Source organism: Neophocaena asiaeorientalis, unplaced genomic scaffold (genome assembly GCF_003031525.2).
Source record: "Neophocaena asiaeorientalis asiaeorientalis breed wild unplaced genomic scaffold, Neophocaena_asiaeorientalis_V1.1 scaffold484, whole genome shotgun sequence".
Lineage (NCBI taxonomy): Eukaryota > Metazoa > Chordata > Mammalia > Artiodactyla > Phocoenidae > Neophocaena > Neophocaena asiaeorientalis.
In genome coordinates, this window is record NW_020171830.1 from 1,843,535 (window position 1) to 1,863,302 (window position 19,768).

The 19,768-nt window shown below is 37.6% G+C and overlaps 1 protein-coding gene across 2 annotated transcripts in view; it reads right to left on the reverse strand.

Moving 5' to 3' along the window:
• Window positions 1-19,768, reverse strand: part of ADK (adenosine kinase) — a 485,627-nt gene that overhangs the window by 19,545 nt on the left and 446,314 nt on the right. For both annotated transcript variants that reach the window (XM_024741096.1, XM_024741087.1), the window contains exon 10: window positions 12,666-12,752. In XM_024741096.1, coding sequence (XP_024596864.1) covers window positions 12,666-12,752 — 87 coding nt within the window. The remainder of the gene's footprint in view (window positions 1-12,665; window positions 12,753-19,768) is intronic.

Sequence of the window (19,768 nt, forward strand, 5' to 3'; positions counted from 1 at the left end):
CTGTGATCAGTCTGTCACTGGATTATTCACATATACATTCTAGCATAGTTCAATGTTAAGTCAAGGCAACCTGATATGAAAGTATGGCCTAACCTGTTACTTCCTGACTCACTCCCTTTCTGACAAAATCCTTCAATAACCAAGTTCTTAGATATACTGACTAGAATGGTTTCTATCTGATGGTAGGAGGTAAGTTTGTCTGTAGCTATGCATGTGGTTAATTGACTTATTCATTCATACAACAAAAATTTACTATCTACTCTATGCCAGGCACTGTGGTGGGTCCTGAGGATACATTGGTGAATAAGACACATAGTGCCCCTGCTCTCTTGAAGCTTATATTTTAATGGGGGAGATTTTTAAAGAAGTAATAAGTTAGTAATTAAGATAATAAAAAAGTAAATAAGATAATTCCAGAGAATGTTAAGTCCTATTAAGGAAAATGACTGTGTGTAGCAGTACAGAATAGTGAAGGGACCCATGTTAGATAGGATGGTTAGAGAACACTTCTAAGTTGAGACTGAGGATGCATAGCCATGTAGAGTAGGGAAGAGCATATTAGGCAAAGGGAACTCCACGTGCAAAGTGTCTAAGGCCTTAAAGAAGACCAGCATAGCCACTGCACGCAAGCAAAGGTGTAAGTGGCATGAAATACAGATTCAGAGATAGCAGATCATATAGATCCTTTTAGGCCACTATAGGAGTTTAGACTTTTAGTCTAAGTGCAACTAGAAGCCACTGAAGGGTTGTAAGCCGGGGAGTGAAATAATTTGCTTTCTCCTTAAAGTGAGTACTTTGGCTACTCTGTAGGAAAATGGAATAGAATGCAAAAAAGACTGAAAGTATGGAGCTCAGTTAGGAAGCTACTGTAGAAAGTAAAAAACAGCCCTGAGTTAAAGTGGCAGAAAAGAAAAAGCAGAAAAGTGGATGGATTTGAGATAAGATATGAGATATATCCTTAAAATTGAGTCAAAAGAACTCACTCAAGGTTTGGACAGAAGGAAAGGAAGGTATTAAGAATGATTCCTAGGTTTCCAGCTTAAGATATAAGCTGTTTGATGTTCTCTGTATTATGTGATAGATGGATCATGCTGTAGGGAACATTTTCAGAACTCTAAGTATGAGAAAAAGGGCAAAGACAAAGGATGCAAACATACATGTGTACAGAGCCCACCCATCCATTACCCTTTTAAGAAAAACTGCCTCACCTCCAGCATTGTTGAGGGGGTCAGCTGATATATTTGGAGCATGTAAATCAACGCTTACTGCTAACTGGACCAAGGCCAGGGCATCTGACCCCAGATGTTCTTCCAGTATCCTATTTATGAATGGCACAAAAAGTGAATTGAGCTAAGCTACTGTTCTCTTTCAGGAGCCAGAATGGAAAGCAAAGAAGGACCAGAAAGACCAGGAAGGAAGAAGCAGACATGCAATGCAGCTGAGTGACATTAATGTGTAAGCAATGGAGTGAAGATCCATGAATATCTGCTGTTGAGGTCTCTAGAACTGATGGAATCTAGAATCATCATCTGGCTCCACTCTCAGTAAAAACTTGTCCAGTTTTGGTTCTTGCTTGAGATTCCTTTTATGACAGGTAACACATATGAACCCTTACTATGTGTCGGGTACTGTTCCTTTATAAACATTATTTCATTCAGCTTTTACTGTAACCCAAATGAGATAGGTATTTTATCCTCATTTTTATAGATGAGAAAACTGAGGCTCAGAGATGTCAAATAACTTGTCCATAGTCACACAATGCCAGAACAAAGACTCAAATCCATGTCTTTTGACCCATTGTCTTAACCACTGTGTTATAATGTCTCCCTTAATGCTTACGTGCTTCCTTAAAAAAAATTCCTTATTCTGAGCCAGATGAAATGGGTTTCTGTTCCTTTGACCAAAGGAATCAGATGAAATAGTGCCTTAAAGCCAAAGTATGGCTGCCCTACTAGATCCTGCACCCCTGCCCCTGCTTCCATGACAGTGAGCTCCCTCACATAGTTGTCATTCTTAAGAAAACTGAATAGAACAAAATTAAGTACTGTATTCTGGGGATTTTGAAATGCACATATATAAAACAGAATGATACATTATAATCATAAATCTATATCGTTTCTTTTTCCTTTCTCTTTGAATACTTCAATATAGAATAGAGATCGAAATACACTGTGAAAAACCAATTTCTTCCTCTACCTTCTGAAAAATTAAAAGAAGGAGCTCTGGTTGTGTCCACTTAGGTAACAAAATTTTACAACCTGCTACTCCAAGGCTTAAAGGCTTAACTCAGGGTAGAATTTGGCTTATAGCTATATAGCATTTCAAAGGCAAAGAAAACTCCCCATCACTTTTCACTGTTCTTTCTGACAGTCTGTTACTCCTAGGCTTTTGAATTGTTCATCCCTCAGACATCATCATTTTTATGAGTTATTTAGGCAAGCTGGGGCAGTAGTGCAAGAAAGCATGAGTTTACTGTAAGGCACTGAATAAATGATTGTAGATATGGGAAGAAGACTAATTTTAAATATAACAGTAAAAGTTATTTTTATTAAATTTTCAGTTTTGTGTTCATCATCCTAGGTGACGTATTTCAACTGTGGTGTTTTTCTAGTCATTTGCAAGACAGCAGGTAGAGTGTTTATATGAATACCTTTCATCAAATTTAATACCTAATACAGTTTCTCTAGAAGGTAAGCAACTTCTCAATCTGACCTGTGTCTTTTCCACAGTTGTGCAATCAACTTTTACCTTTAAGATGATGACTAACTTACAGCGGGCTAGAATATTTTAGATTCTTCTTTAATGAAGGAAGGTATTAAGAAAACAGGGGTGGCATTGACAGTTTTATGTGTCTAGGTCATTTAGGTTAAACATTTAAACCTAAATGTTTAATAAAGATGCTAACTGGGTACTTTTTCCTTTATAGGATGTGTTTTAAATATTTTATAATTGCTTTATCACTTCCTTAAAATTGAGTTTTCAGAAAAACCGTGTACTTCTGCTGATATGAGTATAGATCACTGTCTCTTTACATTGTGTTCTAGTGTTAGCCTAATTACTAGAATGAGAAAAAGTCTGAAAAACCTTTAGCCATTAAATTCATATGTTTAACAAGTTACAACCTTGAAATCTTGCTCTACCTGAAAGTGCCATTAAAAGTGCTTGACCATTATTACTAGAGGAAATTTTTAATAAAAGCTAATTAAGCTGTGAAACTCCCAAATGGTTAACTGATTTTAGGGGCTAAATTTCTGGTACTTCTAATTATCCTCTGATGGCTTTACTTAGTGTTTCACAACCATGACAGACGACAATGAAAAACCGCAGTGAAATTCATCCACCCTGACACTGTGCTAAGCACCAGCTTCTCCCTCTCCAAGTAAAATCAATACTCTGTTTGAGTAAACACGTTTACAGCTTTATTAGGATGTCTTGCTTGTTCTGTAACAGCTACTTGAAGCTGTGGTAACAAATCGACTCAACTCAGTTAAACCTAGAGAGCTGGGTAAGAGGCCCATCGATAAGGCTGTTATAAAAATAAACTGCAGGAGATCAGAAAGCTGGAGCAAACAGTCTGGTAAATGTCAATATTTTCCCTTACAGAGGATGACAAAAACAGTGAGATTATGTGGAAAGTCTTTTTTTCCCCCTTAAAAATGTCTCTTATTTCAACTGGATAAAGCATTTCTACTTTTTGTGTACAACTCTTCTGAATGAAATTTTTGCTTCTTAATGCCCATGTGCATCTGGAACAGGAAGCTGATGTAAATACTTGGTATTTCTCCTACCATTTCAGATTCTTTATTTTCCTCTATATAAAGAGGCTTATTTTGGTCTTCACTGACTTTATAAAATGACCTTATTCAAGTTATCCGGAATACCCTTGGTGGCTTAGTCTTACCTTCTTTTTATTAATGAAACAAAATTTCTGTCATCCACATTTGGGAGGTCATTTCAACACAGTGTTCACTCTTGCTATAATACTGGTGAGACCTGATGTTGTACCTTCCAAATTAGGCTTCCAAATTAATGCATTTAACAAGAGCAAACAGTGTTAGTAGCTATAGTCAGCCTACTTAACCTCCTGATGAGTGGTAGTACATAAAAATGTCTGCTACCTATTAGGAGCAAGCCTCCACAGTGGCTACAGCTCTACCAAACAAGAACTCACATACCCTCTTTTAGATGTTTACAGGTTGCTCAAAGAACTAACATATGGCAGGAAATTCCCACTTCAGTTTGGCTGGCTTAGACTACCCAGATGTGACAAAGTAATGGTTTCCCCCTGCTGAAAAAGGCTCAGATGTAAACCTTTTTTCCTTTCATTTTTTATGTAGTTTAGTTAGTAAAATTTTATTTTGTTTTGACTTCATATTGACTACCAACTAGTCATAAACTTAAGTAACAACTTATGACTCATATGTTAGAAAACACAGATTTTTCTGGAAAAAGGAAATCAACAAACATTAAATTTTGAAATAACTTAAAAAGCTACTGTGCCCATCAGGGTAAGGTCTGACCTAGCAGGTATTTGCATAATGAAAACCAAAGCCTAAGTGGTGTCAGATGGTGTAGTGACTGACATGCACAGGAAGTCAGTTCAGAGCAAAGGTTCCTTCACGACAGCTAAGCACAATACATCCTCCCACACAAAGTGAGCAACTGAGCAGTATGGTATAATATATAGGCAGTGGTCAGTGCTATAACAATGAGGATAACTTATCTGCTCTTTCTGGTGTATGAAAATGGAAACTTGTCAAATTGTATTAACGTGGCGTGGGATATTGCATTTGAATTAAAAAAAAAAAAAATCCCAAACCAAAAAAACCTTTCTGTGCCCCTAATTCAGGAAAGAAGCTCCTGAAGAGTACTAAGCAGTATGTTTTACTTGTATGGATAAGGTGCCCTTGCACCCCAACCCCTTTCAAAATACTGCTTTAAAGATCATTCCTAGGGGCTTCTCTGGTGGCGCAGTGGTTGAGAGTCCACCTGCCAATGCGGGGGACACGGGTTCGTGCCCCCGCGGAGCGGCTGGGCCCGTGAGCCATGGCCGCTGAGCCTGTGCGTCCGGAGCCTGTGATCCGCAACGGGAAAGGCCACAACGGTGAGAGGCCCGTGTACCGCAGGAAAAAAAAAAAAAAAAAAGATTATTCCTCCTTATGGAACAAAAATATTAGAATCTGAATTTTAAACCTAATGTGTGATCTCTTGATGTGGTTCCCAAAATAAAAGTTTAGCATATGCTTCTGTTTATTGTTAAAGTTAAACATCTTGGATACCCACATACCAAAAAAACTACATCAAAGGCTTCTATCCATTTGGGGTATCAACTCTTGACCTATGTATTTCCAAAAGGCCTATATAACAGACTACTTAACTGACAATTTTCATTTGGGTTATGAACACATGTAATCACTGGATCATGAATTAATGAGCCAGGAGATCTGTCTTCTAGTATTGCATATTTACAATTAACTCCCTTTCCTCATCCATCAAATGGGGGCTTTTTAATAGACCATCTTAGGTTTTCATACCTAACATCAATTCATTCAAGAGAGCTGCTTTTTATGAGCAACCAGATAAAATGTGGATAGGGTCAAATGGGGATTTGTTTAATCTCATTTCATTCTGATTCAGATAAAACCTCATTTGAACATAGTTTCACTATTGAAAGTTTGAAAACCTGAAAACCAGAAACGTGATTTTAAAAAATACTCCCTTTCAGCATTAACATTTTAAGCAATATAATTAAAAACAAAAAGACTTACCAGGACAAAGTCATAGCTGCTAGAGTGTTAGAATAAGGAGATGACAATAAGCTTATTTATGCCCTAATTCATAAGCAAGATAACTAATTTTGTTACTATTTAACTCAATTCAAAAACCTGTATTTGATCAACTGACAATTTCTCACAGCAGGGTGGTTCTAAAATTCAAAGAGCACTTGATGACAGAAACTGGTTTTAATTTTCCGTTTATTTCATGGGATAGAAATAAAACATACATATCTTAAGTTTATAAAATGTCAATGTAAACTGGATAATTAAATGAAAAATAAATTAAGATCTTGTGCTCATACCCCAGGTTTGGGAACTCATATCTGAAGTGAGAATAGCTGTAAATTTAGTAATCGCATTGATAATTTTTGTTTGTTTTATTCAGACCCCTGTTTATAGTAAATAGCCATATAACATCAGAGGTTACAGTTCGTACAAATTTTCATACAGTTTGGGAAGTTGTTTGTAATAACTTATGCACCATTGGTTAAGACTTCTGCTAGGTCACAAGGTTGGCCAGGCTATGCATCAGTACTACCGACATGTGATTTCATTTATTTTGATTATATTAATTACAAAACCAATAAAGGCACATTGTAACAAATTCAAACATCTATGAGACAAGATTTTAAATTGAATACACTCAGCTTTACGAAAACTTACTATATTGCTCCTACCTTTTTTTCATTTTGCTACTGACTGATGAAATCTCTGCTAAGTCATAGATTGGCCCCAGTCTACAGACTAGTGTTTAGAAAAAGCACTTAGGCTATTTTTCCTCACTTGGAGGGGAAGACAAGAGGATTCTAATGGAATGGAGTATAACAAAATGATCAGAGGTAAGACCTTGGGGGTCAAACTTTGAGTTTGAATCCTGGTTTTCACTGTGACCTTGGGCAAATCACTTAATCTCTTGAACCTCTGAGACCACAGGAACTGTCCAGTTGAGCCTAGGCCCAGCTGCCAATTCACAGATTTGTGGAGTTAAATAAATGGTTGTTGTTTTAGGTCACTAAGTTTTGAGGGTGGTGTGTTATGCAGCAAAACCTAACTGATACAGATTGGATGAATCTGACAGATAAGGTAGGTAAAATTGACCAAATCCATGTAAGAGCAGCTTGGACTGCTATTGGATTCAGGTGAGTTCCATTTGACTCACAAATATCATAGGCCAGGAAACTGATATACATATATTTTGTCATATCACAATTCTAACAAAATTAACTTCAGATATTTTGCTTGTGACATTTCTTCTGGCCCTCTGCTACTAAATGAAATCTTATAAATACCAACATTGTTTTCTTAGAATAGCATTTCTTAATAATCATCAAATATAGGAGATGTAAGGTTCATATTTAAGTTTCAGGGTCTGATAGCCTCCATGGCTCAGACTGTCTCTGGATTCTCCAAATCTCCAGAATACAAAGTCCTTTGAATTCCATTATCTATTTACAATTGCTTCTAGATGGAGGCCATCCAGGATACAAGATCTTTGAGGGAACATTACTATTTGGGAAAAATTCCAGACTTTATCCTAAAATCATCCTGTATCCCGTGTTAATGAAAGTTATTTCTCATTTCTGTCATGGCTCGAGGATCATCTTTACCTCTTTAGACCCACAAAGGCTTAAATAATCTTAGGCAAGACTCCTGAAATTTGGTCCTGGTCCAACATCAACTTATCAAAATCTCTGGATGTGAAACATCAGAGTAGCGTGTCATGAAGCAGCCTAAGACTGTGCAAGGTGTGAATCTCTCTTCCCTTTCCCCCTGTGTGAACTTGAGCTGCTGTCTGTGGTGTATTTCAAATTCTTAATGACCAAGTCAATCCCATACCTCATTTGATGGTTTTAAGGGAAACTGCTTAAGAAATCAAACACCAAAGATGTCCTGCTAGAGGTAAAAGACAGGGAAAGGGATCGCTGTTGCTGTGGGATGGGGTAGGAGTGTGCAGCAATCATCTTGGTTACCATCCACAAGTAAATCTTCTGCACACAGTGGGTCATATGAAGGTTTCGTTTTTGGGTGAAGAAGTGTGAGAAATGATATATTCAACACTCACCAAGTTATTTTCTAGTCCTCTGAGTTGACAGCAAAGGAAGGGGGTGGTGCAGAAAAAAAATCAGAAGAATTCTACACCACTTCTTTGTACAGCACAATGAAGCAGCAGTTAAGAAGAACGGGAGAGTAAGTTACAAATGTTTGGGAATAAAAAGCAAGGTGAGGGCTTCCCTGGTGGCGCAGTGGTTGAGAGTCCGCCTGCCGATGCAGGGGACACGGGTTCGTGCCCCGGTCTGGGAAGATCCCACATGCCGCGGAGCAGCTGGGCCCGTGAGCCATGGCCGCTGAGCCTGCGCGTCCGGAGCCTGTGCTCCGCAAAGGGAGAGGCCACAGCAGTGAGAGGCCCGCGTACAGCAAAAAAAAAAAAAAAAAAGCAAGGTGAGAATAGAAAATGTAAACATAACTTAGAGATTCCCTATGGTTCTCTGAAGTATAGACAGGTGCTACTTGAAAAGGAAGTAATATCCTTGCTCTGGTAACTTAAATCTTTTTTTTTAAACAAAAAGTCTTTTCTGAACATGAATTAGAAAGTGAAATTAATGCTCCTTTTTATTAGATGGGAAATAGGATAATTATTTATACTGTGATTGCTAAGTGGCTTTAAAAGTCATTTTCATATTGTAGGTAATATCGTTTAGGATAATACATTTTCCCTGATAAAGCTGTCATGAGAAATTTGAAAATAAAAGTATTAAAGGCAGCACAGTTACTTTACTATCATTCAAATAAACTATTCTAAGCTATATATGGTTCTTAACATTTAATGAAGCTTTTTTAAACCTAAGAATGTTGGTCCTTGGGTAAGGTCTCTAGTCTTTTTTCTGAGAGTTAGATGTACGTGCCTGGGTATAATCTGTCAAAGGTGTACTCACTTTTAGTCTAAAGATGATTTGTAGGTCTAGTTCATATTCCTATAGCTGCCATAAAACATACAACTAAATCATATTAGATTAACACAGGCTGGTATTGACAGCCCACTGGGAACATATTGATTAGGTCCCCTTTCATGTTATTTGTTATGATTTTTCTTCTCAGTTTCATTTACTGGGAAGACACAGGGGAAGAGATTTCACAGGGAACAATGACAGTGCCTGTCACAAAATGTTCTCAATGTTTCCATTTGTTACTATGGCAGTGACAAAGAGGGTTCCAAATGAAAAGGCAGACCTGCTGTGACAAAGCACAGCAGGACAACAGGAAGAAATTTTCAACTGACCTGGGAAATTAGGAAATCATACTTAGAGATTATAGAATCGTCTCCATTTCCAAGGGTACAATCGTGGCGCTTTGGCTTTTGAGGGAGAATGTGAAAAAGGGTAGTTCCATCAGGGCTGGCTAGTGACAAGTAAAGGGCAGACATTAGAAAGTGTTTAAGATCTCCAAATAGAACAAGGAGGTATGCTTGTGGAGGTTAGAGGGATTTGTCACTGTTACCAAACTCTCGAGACGGAACTATGAATTTAATTTATGTTCCTTTGGGTTACTCATTTTAAAATTATACATGAAAATCTATGACGTAGTCATGTATCTCTTATGTGGCTAATGAGAACGCATGGCACTCTGGTATTGGGATATGTAATATCAGCACACGGTAGGTGAAGTCATGGTTTATCTAAGAACTTGAAATTGAGACTGGAATATAGTTATGCAAAGTCACAAAAGAAAGAAGTGCTTGTAAGCCAGCAAAACTTGAAAGTAATAGGAGGAATATATTAACCATCTAAAGATAAAATGTGTCAATCAGAAAGGAGGCACGTTAATCAGGCAATCAAGCAAAGAAAAAGAAACTACATAGTAAATGCAAAAGTTGCCATCATTGCCTCTCCATTCATGATCAAGGTAGAGGAGTATACTTCAAAAGATAGAGTATTTCCAATCCTACTAGAAAGCCTTCCCCTGGTGTAGAGATGGGAGTAGGGGATTTTAGCCAATGGATTTTTGACTATTTCCAACTAACCAGAACATCTCTATTGTAAGATGGATGTATCAGCCTGGTGCTATTAAATAGTTGATTCATATAACTCCCTGTATTCGGATTCCATGCTGACCAAGCGAGTTTATGATCTGGCTTTCTGTATCTCTGTAGTGCAATCAATTCTACTGCTTAGCAGAAAGCTCCTGGTTCAAACTCACCTGGGATTAAGTCCTTCGATTCTCTTCCCTTTCACTTTCTTTTCTGCAACAATCTTACCCCAGAGTCCTAAGAATCCTATTGTGTAACAAAACCTCCTGTTCAATAAATGAAGTCATCTATTCAGTCAATAGGAACATTCTCTCTGGCAAAACCAGCTTTTGTTAGAAAGGCGGGTCTGTGGTTCTGAGTCCTAATGATGAGATTTCCCTAAAAGTTTAGAGAAGCAGTACAGTTCAGACTGCCTGGGTCTGAATCCTGGCTCTGCTACTTTCTAGCTACGAGAATTTGGGAAAGTTATCTAACCCCTCTGTGTCTCAGTTTTCTCATCAGTAAAATGGGGTTAAAAATAACCTACTTCAAGGAGCTTTTATGAACATTAAACGAGTTAATATACGTAAAGTGTCTAAGATATCAATTGGCTAGTAGGTGCTGCATAAATGTTATCTATGCTATTACTATATAGCTTGATGTACATAGACAGAATGTGCTGAACACGCCAGCATAAGTATTCCTTGTTAAAATGACATTAGAGTATTCATCTCATTGCATGACTCAGTCTTTCAGGATCTGAATATCCTGGGAACTGATGACAGTAGGGTTAAAATGAGAAAAATGGCTACTTAATTGAGGTTTTACCAGTAAAGTTCTGCCTAGTTTCAGCTTGACTTCCACTTTCTCTATACTGATTTCAACAGTGCGTAGTGAAATCCAGGGTATGATGAAAGTGAATAAAGTGAGGAGGCTGCCAACATATTACAAAAGGGGTTGGCAAACCATAGCCTGAGAGCCAAATCCAGCCCATGCTCTGTTTCTGTACAGCTGGAGAGCGAAGAAAGGTTTTTACATTTTTAGAGTACTGCAAAAAACCAAAGACAAAACAAAAAGCAAGCAAGAAAACAAGAAGAATATGCGGTATACGGCTTGCAAAGCCTAACGTATTCACTGTCTGGCCCTTTAGGAAAAAAGGTTCGCAAATCGCTGTTCCACACTCTTTCCTTTTTACTTACCTCACTGTACCCCAAGAATAAGTATATAAATGAGTCTGGGTAACCAGAGTGAGATAAGAAAGAGGCCGAAAATCCTGTAACAAAGAGCCCAAGGGCTTTGATGATATAGTTCATTTATCACTCTAACTGAAATACAAATGGCTAGCTAGCTGTTCCTATTTTAGTATCCTAAGAATGACTTCCCTCTTCCTCAAAAAGTCTATATATTCCTACCTCGTAGTGGCAGCATTATAGGTAGTTAGGGGTCTATAAAGGAATCTGTTGTTGCAAGGCCAGGAAGCCCCAGGCCTCAGGCCCAGGAGCAGTGCCTAATTAGGTCACCATCGTATCTACGACAGCCTCAGGATGTACCCAACTAAATAGCAAAGAAAGAGAATACTTACTGTTTTAAGTACTTTAAAGTGCTTAAATAACACACACACAAGTTATAAATTTAAAAGTTTCTGTACTAGATTCCTAGTTTAACCAATTTCTAAACAGGAAATCAATAGTGTCTCCTTAATGTATTACAGAATTTGGCCCAATTCTGGATAAGGTATTTTTAGGCTACATGGGTTTACAGCTCTGAAGCGGTATGGAATAGGAAAAACAGCTGCAAAATAATCAGTGATGAAGCCTTTCAGAGCAAAGGAATATAAGATACGTGCGTGACAGTAAAGTAGAACATTATTTGTTGTATGTACTCTTTCCAAAAAAAGATGGCATGGGGCATGCTACCAGTCTAATGGTAAACAGCTCATTTAAGACTAGGCATGAAAAGTTTCAAAGAAGGAAACATGAAAAATTTATGCTAGTGAACATTAAAAGAATATAAATATTTTACGTAACATTAAGTTCAAACCATTATACAATCTTAAATAAGTTTCCCATAATTCAACTTATCTTCCAAGGAAAGGAAGACAAGGGTCAGCTCCATTCGGCTTTTTTTCCTTGTCTCACTTGATGTTATGAGAAATAAAGGTCAGGAGGGACTCTTCTGGGCTATCACTCAGGAGTCTAAAGCTTTCTAGAGATCTTAACCTAGCTTAACTACACTTGGCTAGAAGGAGTTCAGACATATGAAAAGAACTTTTGAATCCGATTTTAGATCAATCTAAGTTATCAAGCCAAAACTCTTCCAATTGTCTTGATCTTATTTTTGACTACTCACTCCAAGAATGATTTAGTTTTTATAAACTGTGCCAGTTCTTATTGAACCTTAATGAGACAAAAATTTAACCCTTCCTGGTACAATAAACATCCAACTATTGTGTTAGAAACAGATGTTTTAACTAAAGGATATAATCCAAAGACATCATCCTTAGCTATTAGCGTACTATTAATATTCACAATGTGTTTTAAAGAACAACAATTTGTTAACATTTAAGCCTGAAGGGCTATGAATATACTATGTACTGTCTTGATGCAGCTTGTTTATGCAATACTCTGACAGACACAATTAATCTTGTGAAAATGACTGGGATATAGCGTAACAGTAAATTATCTTTAAGCCCAAAATACATATTTTCCTGTAGTAATATACCCTCATAACACAATGATAGTAGCATATGGAAAAAACATCAGGAATTAATTATTTAAAAGCAGAAATTAAAAGTTACTATATTCATAAATCTTGGCTATGTGGCAGAGACAGGGTTAAAGGAAATGTTTAACTTGTAAGTAAGTATGAAATAAATGAGTCCATACCTCCAACAAATGCATCTCCAGCTCCATTGGTATCAACAATTTCTTTCTGGTCTTGATCCAAGACAGCAAAAGCGGTGACTTCACTTTCTGCAATTAGAGCCAAAGAAAGGCAGACTGACTTCTCTTTGTAAACACTCAATATACAAACTCACCCAGGAAAGCTTGAAGCTCCTACATCAGCCAAAGAGAGAGACAGAACAGGAAGCCCATATTCTGTACATGAGCACTTGGGAACCAAGGTGAAAAGCCATCTGTAAGCAATGCTTTTTGGTATTTTCAGCATACAGATGTTGTATGTGTTTTGTTAAGAGTTACACTTAGGTAGTTCACATTTTTCAGGAACAACTGTAAATGGTAGCAGTACCTTTTTGGACAGTAAAAATACTTGAACAGAAACTATGAGCTAAAGGAAGTATTAAGTACTAGATCATGGATCTCTAATAAAGCATCAAGCCTGGCTACATTCCTGGCAATGAAATCTTGGATATAGTTAAAGAGCTGTAAATTTAAAAAATACAAATAATGAGTCTTGAGTGTTTCTCTATAGAAAATCACAATGGCACAATAAAAATATAACTACTATTCTGAATAATACTTGATGCCAATGTCAAGGATTACTGATATTAGTTGGCTTATTACGGATAACTTAATCTGGTTACTTTTTACAACGGAGTCACTATTTCCTCCAAACTATCAGTCAAATAACAAAAGGGAAAGCTACCACTGAGTGCATGGGCAGAACAAAATGGACAGTGCAATGAGCTCTTCTCTTACAGCAGTCTGGACTTGGTTCTTGGTTCTTTTGACTACAGAGTAACCTAATACACTACTTTAAACTTGGCACATGACAGTGGAATGGCATTACAGTAGTCTCCGTTATCCCGTTTTGCTTTTTGCGGTTTCAGTTACCCGCGGTCAGCTAAAGTCTGAAAATATTATGTGGAAAATTCCAGAAATAAACAATTCATAAATTTTAAGTTCCACACCATTCTGAATACCGTCCCAATCCATCCTGCCCTGGATATGAATCATCCCTATGTATGCCGCCTGTAAGTCACTCAAGTAGCCGCCTCGGTTATCAGATTGACTGTCACTGTACTGCAGTGCTTGTGTTCAAGTAACCTTTATTTTACTTACTAATGGTCCCAAAGCACAAGAGTAGTGATGCTGGAGATTTGGATATGCCAAAGAGAGGCCATAAAGTGCTTCCTTTAAGTGAAAAGGTGAAAGTTTCTGACTTAATGAGGAAAGAAAAAAATATTATATGTTGAGGTTGCTAAGACAGATCTACAGTTAAGAACGAAGCTTCTATCTGTGAAACTGTGAAGAAGGAAAAAGAAATTTGTGTTAGATTTGATGTCGCACCTTAAACTGCAAAAGTTATGGCCACAGTATGTGACAAGTGCTTAACTAAGATGGAAAAGGCATTAAGTTTTGGGGTGGAGGACATGAACAGAAGATTTATTCCTATTGACGGCAATGTGCTGCGCCAGAAAACACTGAGCCTATAGGAACACTTCAGCCAGGGATCCCCTGAAACAAGTGACGGCCAAGCCATTTACTGCGAGTAAAGGATGGTTACAGATTCAGTAAAAGATCTGGACTGAAAAATATAAAAATTATTGGAGAGGCTGTGTCTGCTGATGAAGAAGCTACTGCCACATTTCCGGCAGTGCTGAAGGAGTTGATTAAGGAGATAGCATACCATCCAAAGCAAGTCTTCAGTGGTGATGAAACTGGGCTCTTCTGGAAGAAGATGTCCAATAGAAGCTACATTCATAAAAGTGCAAAGGAGGCACCAGGGCATAAAACATGGAAGGACAGATGAACGTTGGTACTATGTGGCAACACTGCAGGGCATATGATAAAGCCAGGTGTAGTGTGCGTAGTGTTCAGGGTGAAGAACCCATGTGCTCTCAAAAACAAAACCAAAAATTATCAGAAAGCATGGGTGACAGTTATCTCATTAATGGGATGCTTCCACCAATGCTTCATCCCAGAAGTGAAAAAATATTTGGAAGAAGAAAGGGTGGAATTTGAAGTCCTATTAGTAACAGATAACGTACCTGGTCATCCTGAATTGTTACAAACGCGAAAATGTTGAGGTTGGAATTTTATCTCCAAATACAACTTCACTGCTTCACCCCTTTTACAAGGGCATCATTCAGTTTGTCCAGGTCACATACACCCACCCTGTATTTGATCAGCAATTGATGCAGACTCTAATCTGGACACAATGCAGTGCTAGAAATCATTCATTATTACTGATACAATAACATTCATCAAAGCTGCAGTGGATGAATTAAAACCAGAAATTGTAAAGGCCTGCAGTCATGAATGATTTTAAAGGCTTCCTGGGGATCAGTGGAGAAGTTAGGAAAATCATTCACACAGTAAGAAGGATTTGCCAACATGCTTGATGAAGAAGCAGAACACATCAAAGACCATGGAGAAATGTTAATAAATGAGAAAGTGGAAGAACTTGTTGAGTCATTTACAGAGGAAGAGAAAGATGATGAAGAAGAAAGTGGAGCAGAACCAGCAACTCGGACATTACCAAAATTTGCTGAAGGGTTTCAAATTGCACAGACTTTAAAGGACAAATTTAGGGAATAAGATCCTTGGATGGAATGCAGCATTAAAGTCACCCTTATAATCACTGAAGGATTCAACCTCTGTAGCAAAACACTGATGAGTTAAAAAGAGACAACTTCCAATTACAATGTTCTTCCAAAAGGTTTCAGTGAAACAAATAAACAAACACAAACAAAAACCCTTCAGCTATTGAGGATGCCCAACCATGGACATCATCTGCTGCTGATATCCAACCATTGACATCATCATGGCTTGATGATTCTCCTTCTAACGTTATCATCAGAAGGTCAGTGTTAGCCTAATGATACATCACAATATCTGTGTCATTCACCTCACCTCATTTCATCACGCAGGCATTGTATCATATCCTATCATCATCATAACGGTGAGTACAGTACAATAAGATAATTTGAGAGAGAGAGACCACATTCACAAATTTTTTTTTTTTTTGGCCATGCCGCGTGGTATGCGGGTTCTTATTTCCCTAACCAGGGATGGAAACCTGGTCCCCTGTGGTGAAAGCGTGGAGTCCTAACTGGACCGCCAGGCAATTCCCATCACATAATTTTTATTACAGTATATTATTGTAATTGTTATATTTTATTATTATTCATTGTTGTTAATCTCTTACTATGCCTAATTTATAAATTAAACTTTATCATAGGTTTGTATGTACAGAAGAAAAACAACATAGTATATACAGGGTCTGGTACTATCCACAGTGTCAGGAACCCAGTGGGGGCTTTGGAACATATCCCCTGCAGGTAAGGGAGACTACTGTATCTGTGATGAAATTTGGCCTAGAGGACATTTGTAAAAGACTGAATAGTGCTTTTCATTGGTGTCTGGAACTTCTGAAACTACAAATTTGCATCCTTTATGGGGACAAATGTGGCCAAAGCGCTATAAACTTCAATCTCATCTAAGATCAAAAAGGAGAGAAAAGGAAATCTTGGAAATTTTAAGGTCTTAATAAAGAAACTAACACTCTCAAAAAACATGTTCTGTTTGCCTTTTGCTACCTGCTACTAATGGATACTTTCAACAAGAGATAAACAAAGTGATGATAATGAAAAAAAGATCCTCCTGGAAAGATTGATATTCAAGAAGAGGACTCATTCACTTAGTGATGTCTTTTGACTGTAGATGCTAAGAAGATTCCATATTAGAAGTACCTGTTTAAACTCTTTAAGTACTACCTTTCCACACTTTGTAACACCAGACCTACATGAAGTTGACAAGATTTTGATTAATTGGAAGTTAAGGCATAAACATCCAGGATTAAATTTTCTAGGGAGTATGCAGTACAGACTGCTACGCAGGTCAAAAAAAAAAAAAAAAAAGATATAAGCAGACTTTATTAGAAATAATTAGGAAAGGAAAGGGCTACAGTCTGGTTTAGGGAAAGGTCTATACCATAAATATTTATAAAGAAATCTGATTTTATTACTTCCAAGTACAAGTCATACTATAAAGGGAATTAACAACTATAAACTAAGAACAAACAGGCGTTAAACAAGTAAAATGAGCTAAGTTAATGACACCATTACCATTTATAATAAGGTTATATTATGTAATAATATAACACATCTATAAAACATTTTAGGTAATATAAGAATTAATTCCTGGGGACTTCCCTGGTGGCGCAGTGGTTGAGAGTCCGCCTGCCAATGCAGGGGACACGGGCTCGTTCCCCGGTCCGGGAAGATCCCACATGCTGCGGAGCGGCTGGGCCCGTGAGCCATGGCCGCTGAGCCTGCGCGTCCGGAGCCTGTGCTCCGCAGCGGGAGAGGCCGCAACAGTGAGGCCCGCATACCAAAAAAAAAAAAGCAAGAATTAATTCCTGGATTACAGATTAAAATAATCACATATAAATGATAAGTAAGCTGCAATTAGATATAATACCTTGAGTTCTTTGTTTAAAAAAGTTATTGACTTTTGATTGGATAAATCTTTATTTATGAATAAAATCTAATTCACAATGGAAGAGTTTATCTGAATTTTGTTCTTAAGAATCATGACTTTTTGTTTAAATTAGCAAAAATTCTAAATGAATGCAGCTTTACTACACTTTCTTCTGGATATATGTGTAGATCCTTGAAATCCTTTACCCTTAGGTGTCATATGAAGTTCAATTTCCTGAAACATAAAGTAGAAATATTTTCCACTTTTTGTACTTATTAATTCAAATAAGTATGTAAGAATATTAAGAATGTAAAAAGAGCTGTCATAAATTGGTACACAGTCCAGGCTCTATTATCTTCTGGATCTAGAGAGCTATATTATGAGAACTCCTTTCAAAATAATAACGCTGAAAATTTGCAAGATCTTGAATGGTGTTCCAAATCATTGAAAAGGGATTAAACAACGTTCAATAATATTCAAGTTCACTCATATTTTTGGTACATTCTTATTTTGAAATATAATGATCTAAGCTGGTTTACAGAGTTATTAAAAAAACTCCCACAAACTAAGTAAATGGTATTCACCAGCATGACCCATTCCATAGCCTTCTAGTCAATTTATTGTATGAACATACAAAGTACCTAACTAAATCTTAAGACACACTTATAGGCATGGGCATTATTCAGCCAATGAGGCCCAAGACACTCACATCACTGTTACTGGGATCTTGTTTTCTTAGGTGTGAAATGGGACTGGAGTAGCTGTGGGAACAAGTAGCAAAAATAGCTTTTTGCCTTAGTTATAGAAAAATGACACTTAGTTCTGATCAAGTACTTCTACTCAAGAGCTTAAGATAAGTAAGTGCCATTGTCTCTTCCCAAATTCTTTATAAAGTGAGAAGGAAAAGGATTGGGAATAATTATTATTCCTATTTTCCAGACTTCTACAACAGCACAAAATCATGAGCTTCCCCAAGCAGACAGGAAACAAACACTAACAATTCAGCTGATAACAGATTTGCTTAGTGTCATTTATTGGATAAGACCCTCATGGCATCTTCACTCAGAACAATGAAATTTAATGTACTTAAAGTACAAAATAATAAAAATCAAACAGTCTCTGGACAGTTTATACAAACAGGTAATTCACTCTTCACTCTACTGTGACATAAGCCTTACTACCCAGTCTCTTAAGAGGCCAGTCTGGCTAGAATCAACTATAATGCTAAGTCGTTTATAGTAGAGATGGTTAGTTCATACAAATGCCACAATATCTAACTGAAAAATAATAATAAAAAATCCACTCATTCAATGCCAAACAATTAGACTAAATGTTCCGGTAGCTTTACTGCTACCAAATTAACTATATATTTTAGTACTGTATACACACACAGAGTCAAGATAATTAATATCCTTAGGAAATTCTGTTCAAGGTATATTAAAGTGCCATGTGTTGTCACTGTCTTACTGATGTCACCTCTAAATTGTAGTGAAGATATAACTGAAGAAGATACAAAGCAGGATGAGAAGCAGATAGCTAAGTGTTTTTCAGCCTCAAGGTAGACTATAGTCACCACCTCTACCACTGCCTCTGATGAGCATTACCAGCCATGGAAAAAAACAGAAAACTGACGGCAAAAACTTCACCAGAAAATGACAAGTAGGACTGTTTAAAAACCAGGACTCCTGGGTTTCCCTGGTGGTGCAGTGGTTGAGAGTCTGCCTGCCGATGCAGGGGACACGGGTTCGTGCCCCGGCCCGGGAAGATTCCACATGCCGCAGAGCGGCTGGGCCCATGAGCCATAGTCGCTGAGCCTGCACGTCCAGAGCCTGTGCTCCACAATGGGAGAGGCCACAACAGTGAGAAGTCCGCGTATCGCAAAAAAAAAAACCCCCAGAACTCCTAAGATTCTGAAAAGTGGCTCCTGCACCTTGGTTTCTTATAATGAGGTATTTCCAGGGTATTAATGTTTTTGTTTGCTTGTTTTGTTTTTTTTTTAAATTTATTTATTTTCGGCTGCGTTGGGTCTTTGTTGCTGTGCATGGGCTTTCTCTAGTTGTGGCGAGCGGGGGCTACTCTTCGTTGCAGTGCACAAGCTTCTCATTGAAGTGGCTTCTCTTGTTGCAGAGCAGGGGGTCCACGCACGCGGGCTCAGGAGTTGTGGCTCGCAGGCTCTAGAGCACAGGCTCAGTAGTTGTGGCGCACGGGCTTAGTTGCTCCACAGCATGAGGGATCTTCCTGGAACAGGGCTTGAACCCGTATCCCCCACATTGGCAGGCAAGGATTCTTAACCACTGAGCTACCAGGGAAGCCCTGCTTGTTTTTTATTAACCTTTTTTTGGGGGGATAATTTTAAACAAGCAGAAAAGTTTAAAGAAAAATACAGAGAATTCCCATATAACGTTTATCCAGATTTACCAGTTTTTCATTTTGCCATAATTTATCAGTCCTCCTGTATATACATACATATTTATTCTTTCAAGCTATTTGAGCTTAAGTTGCATATATCATGTCCTTTACTCCTTAATAATTTATTTAATTTGGTGTATTTCCTAAGAACAAACATATTCGTTTAGGTAACCATCGTATAGTTGACAAATTTA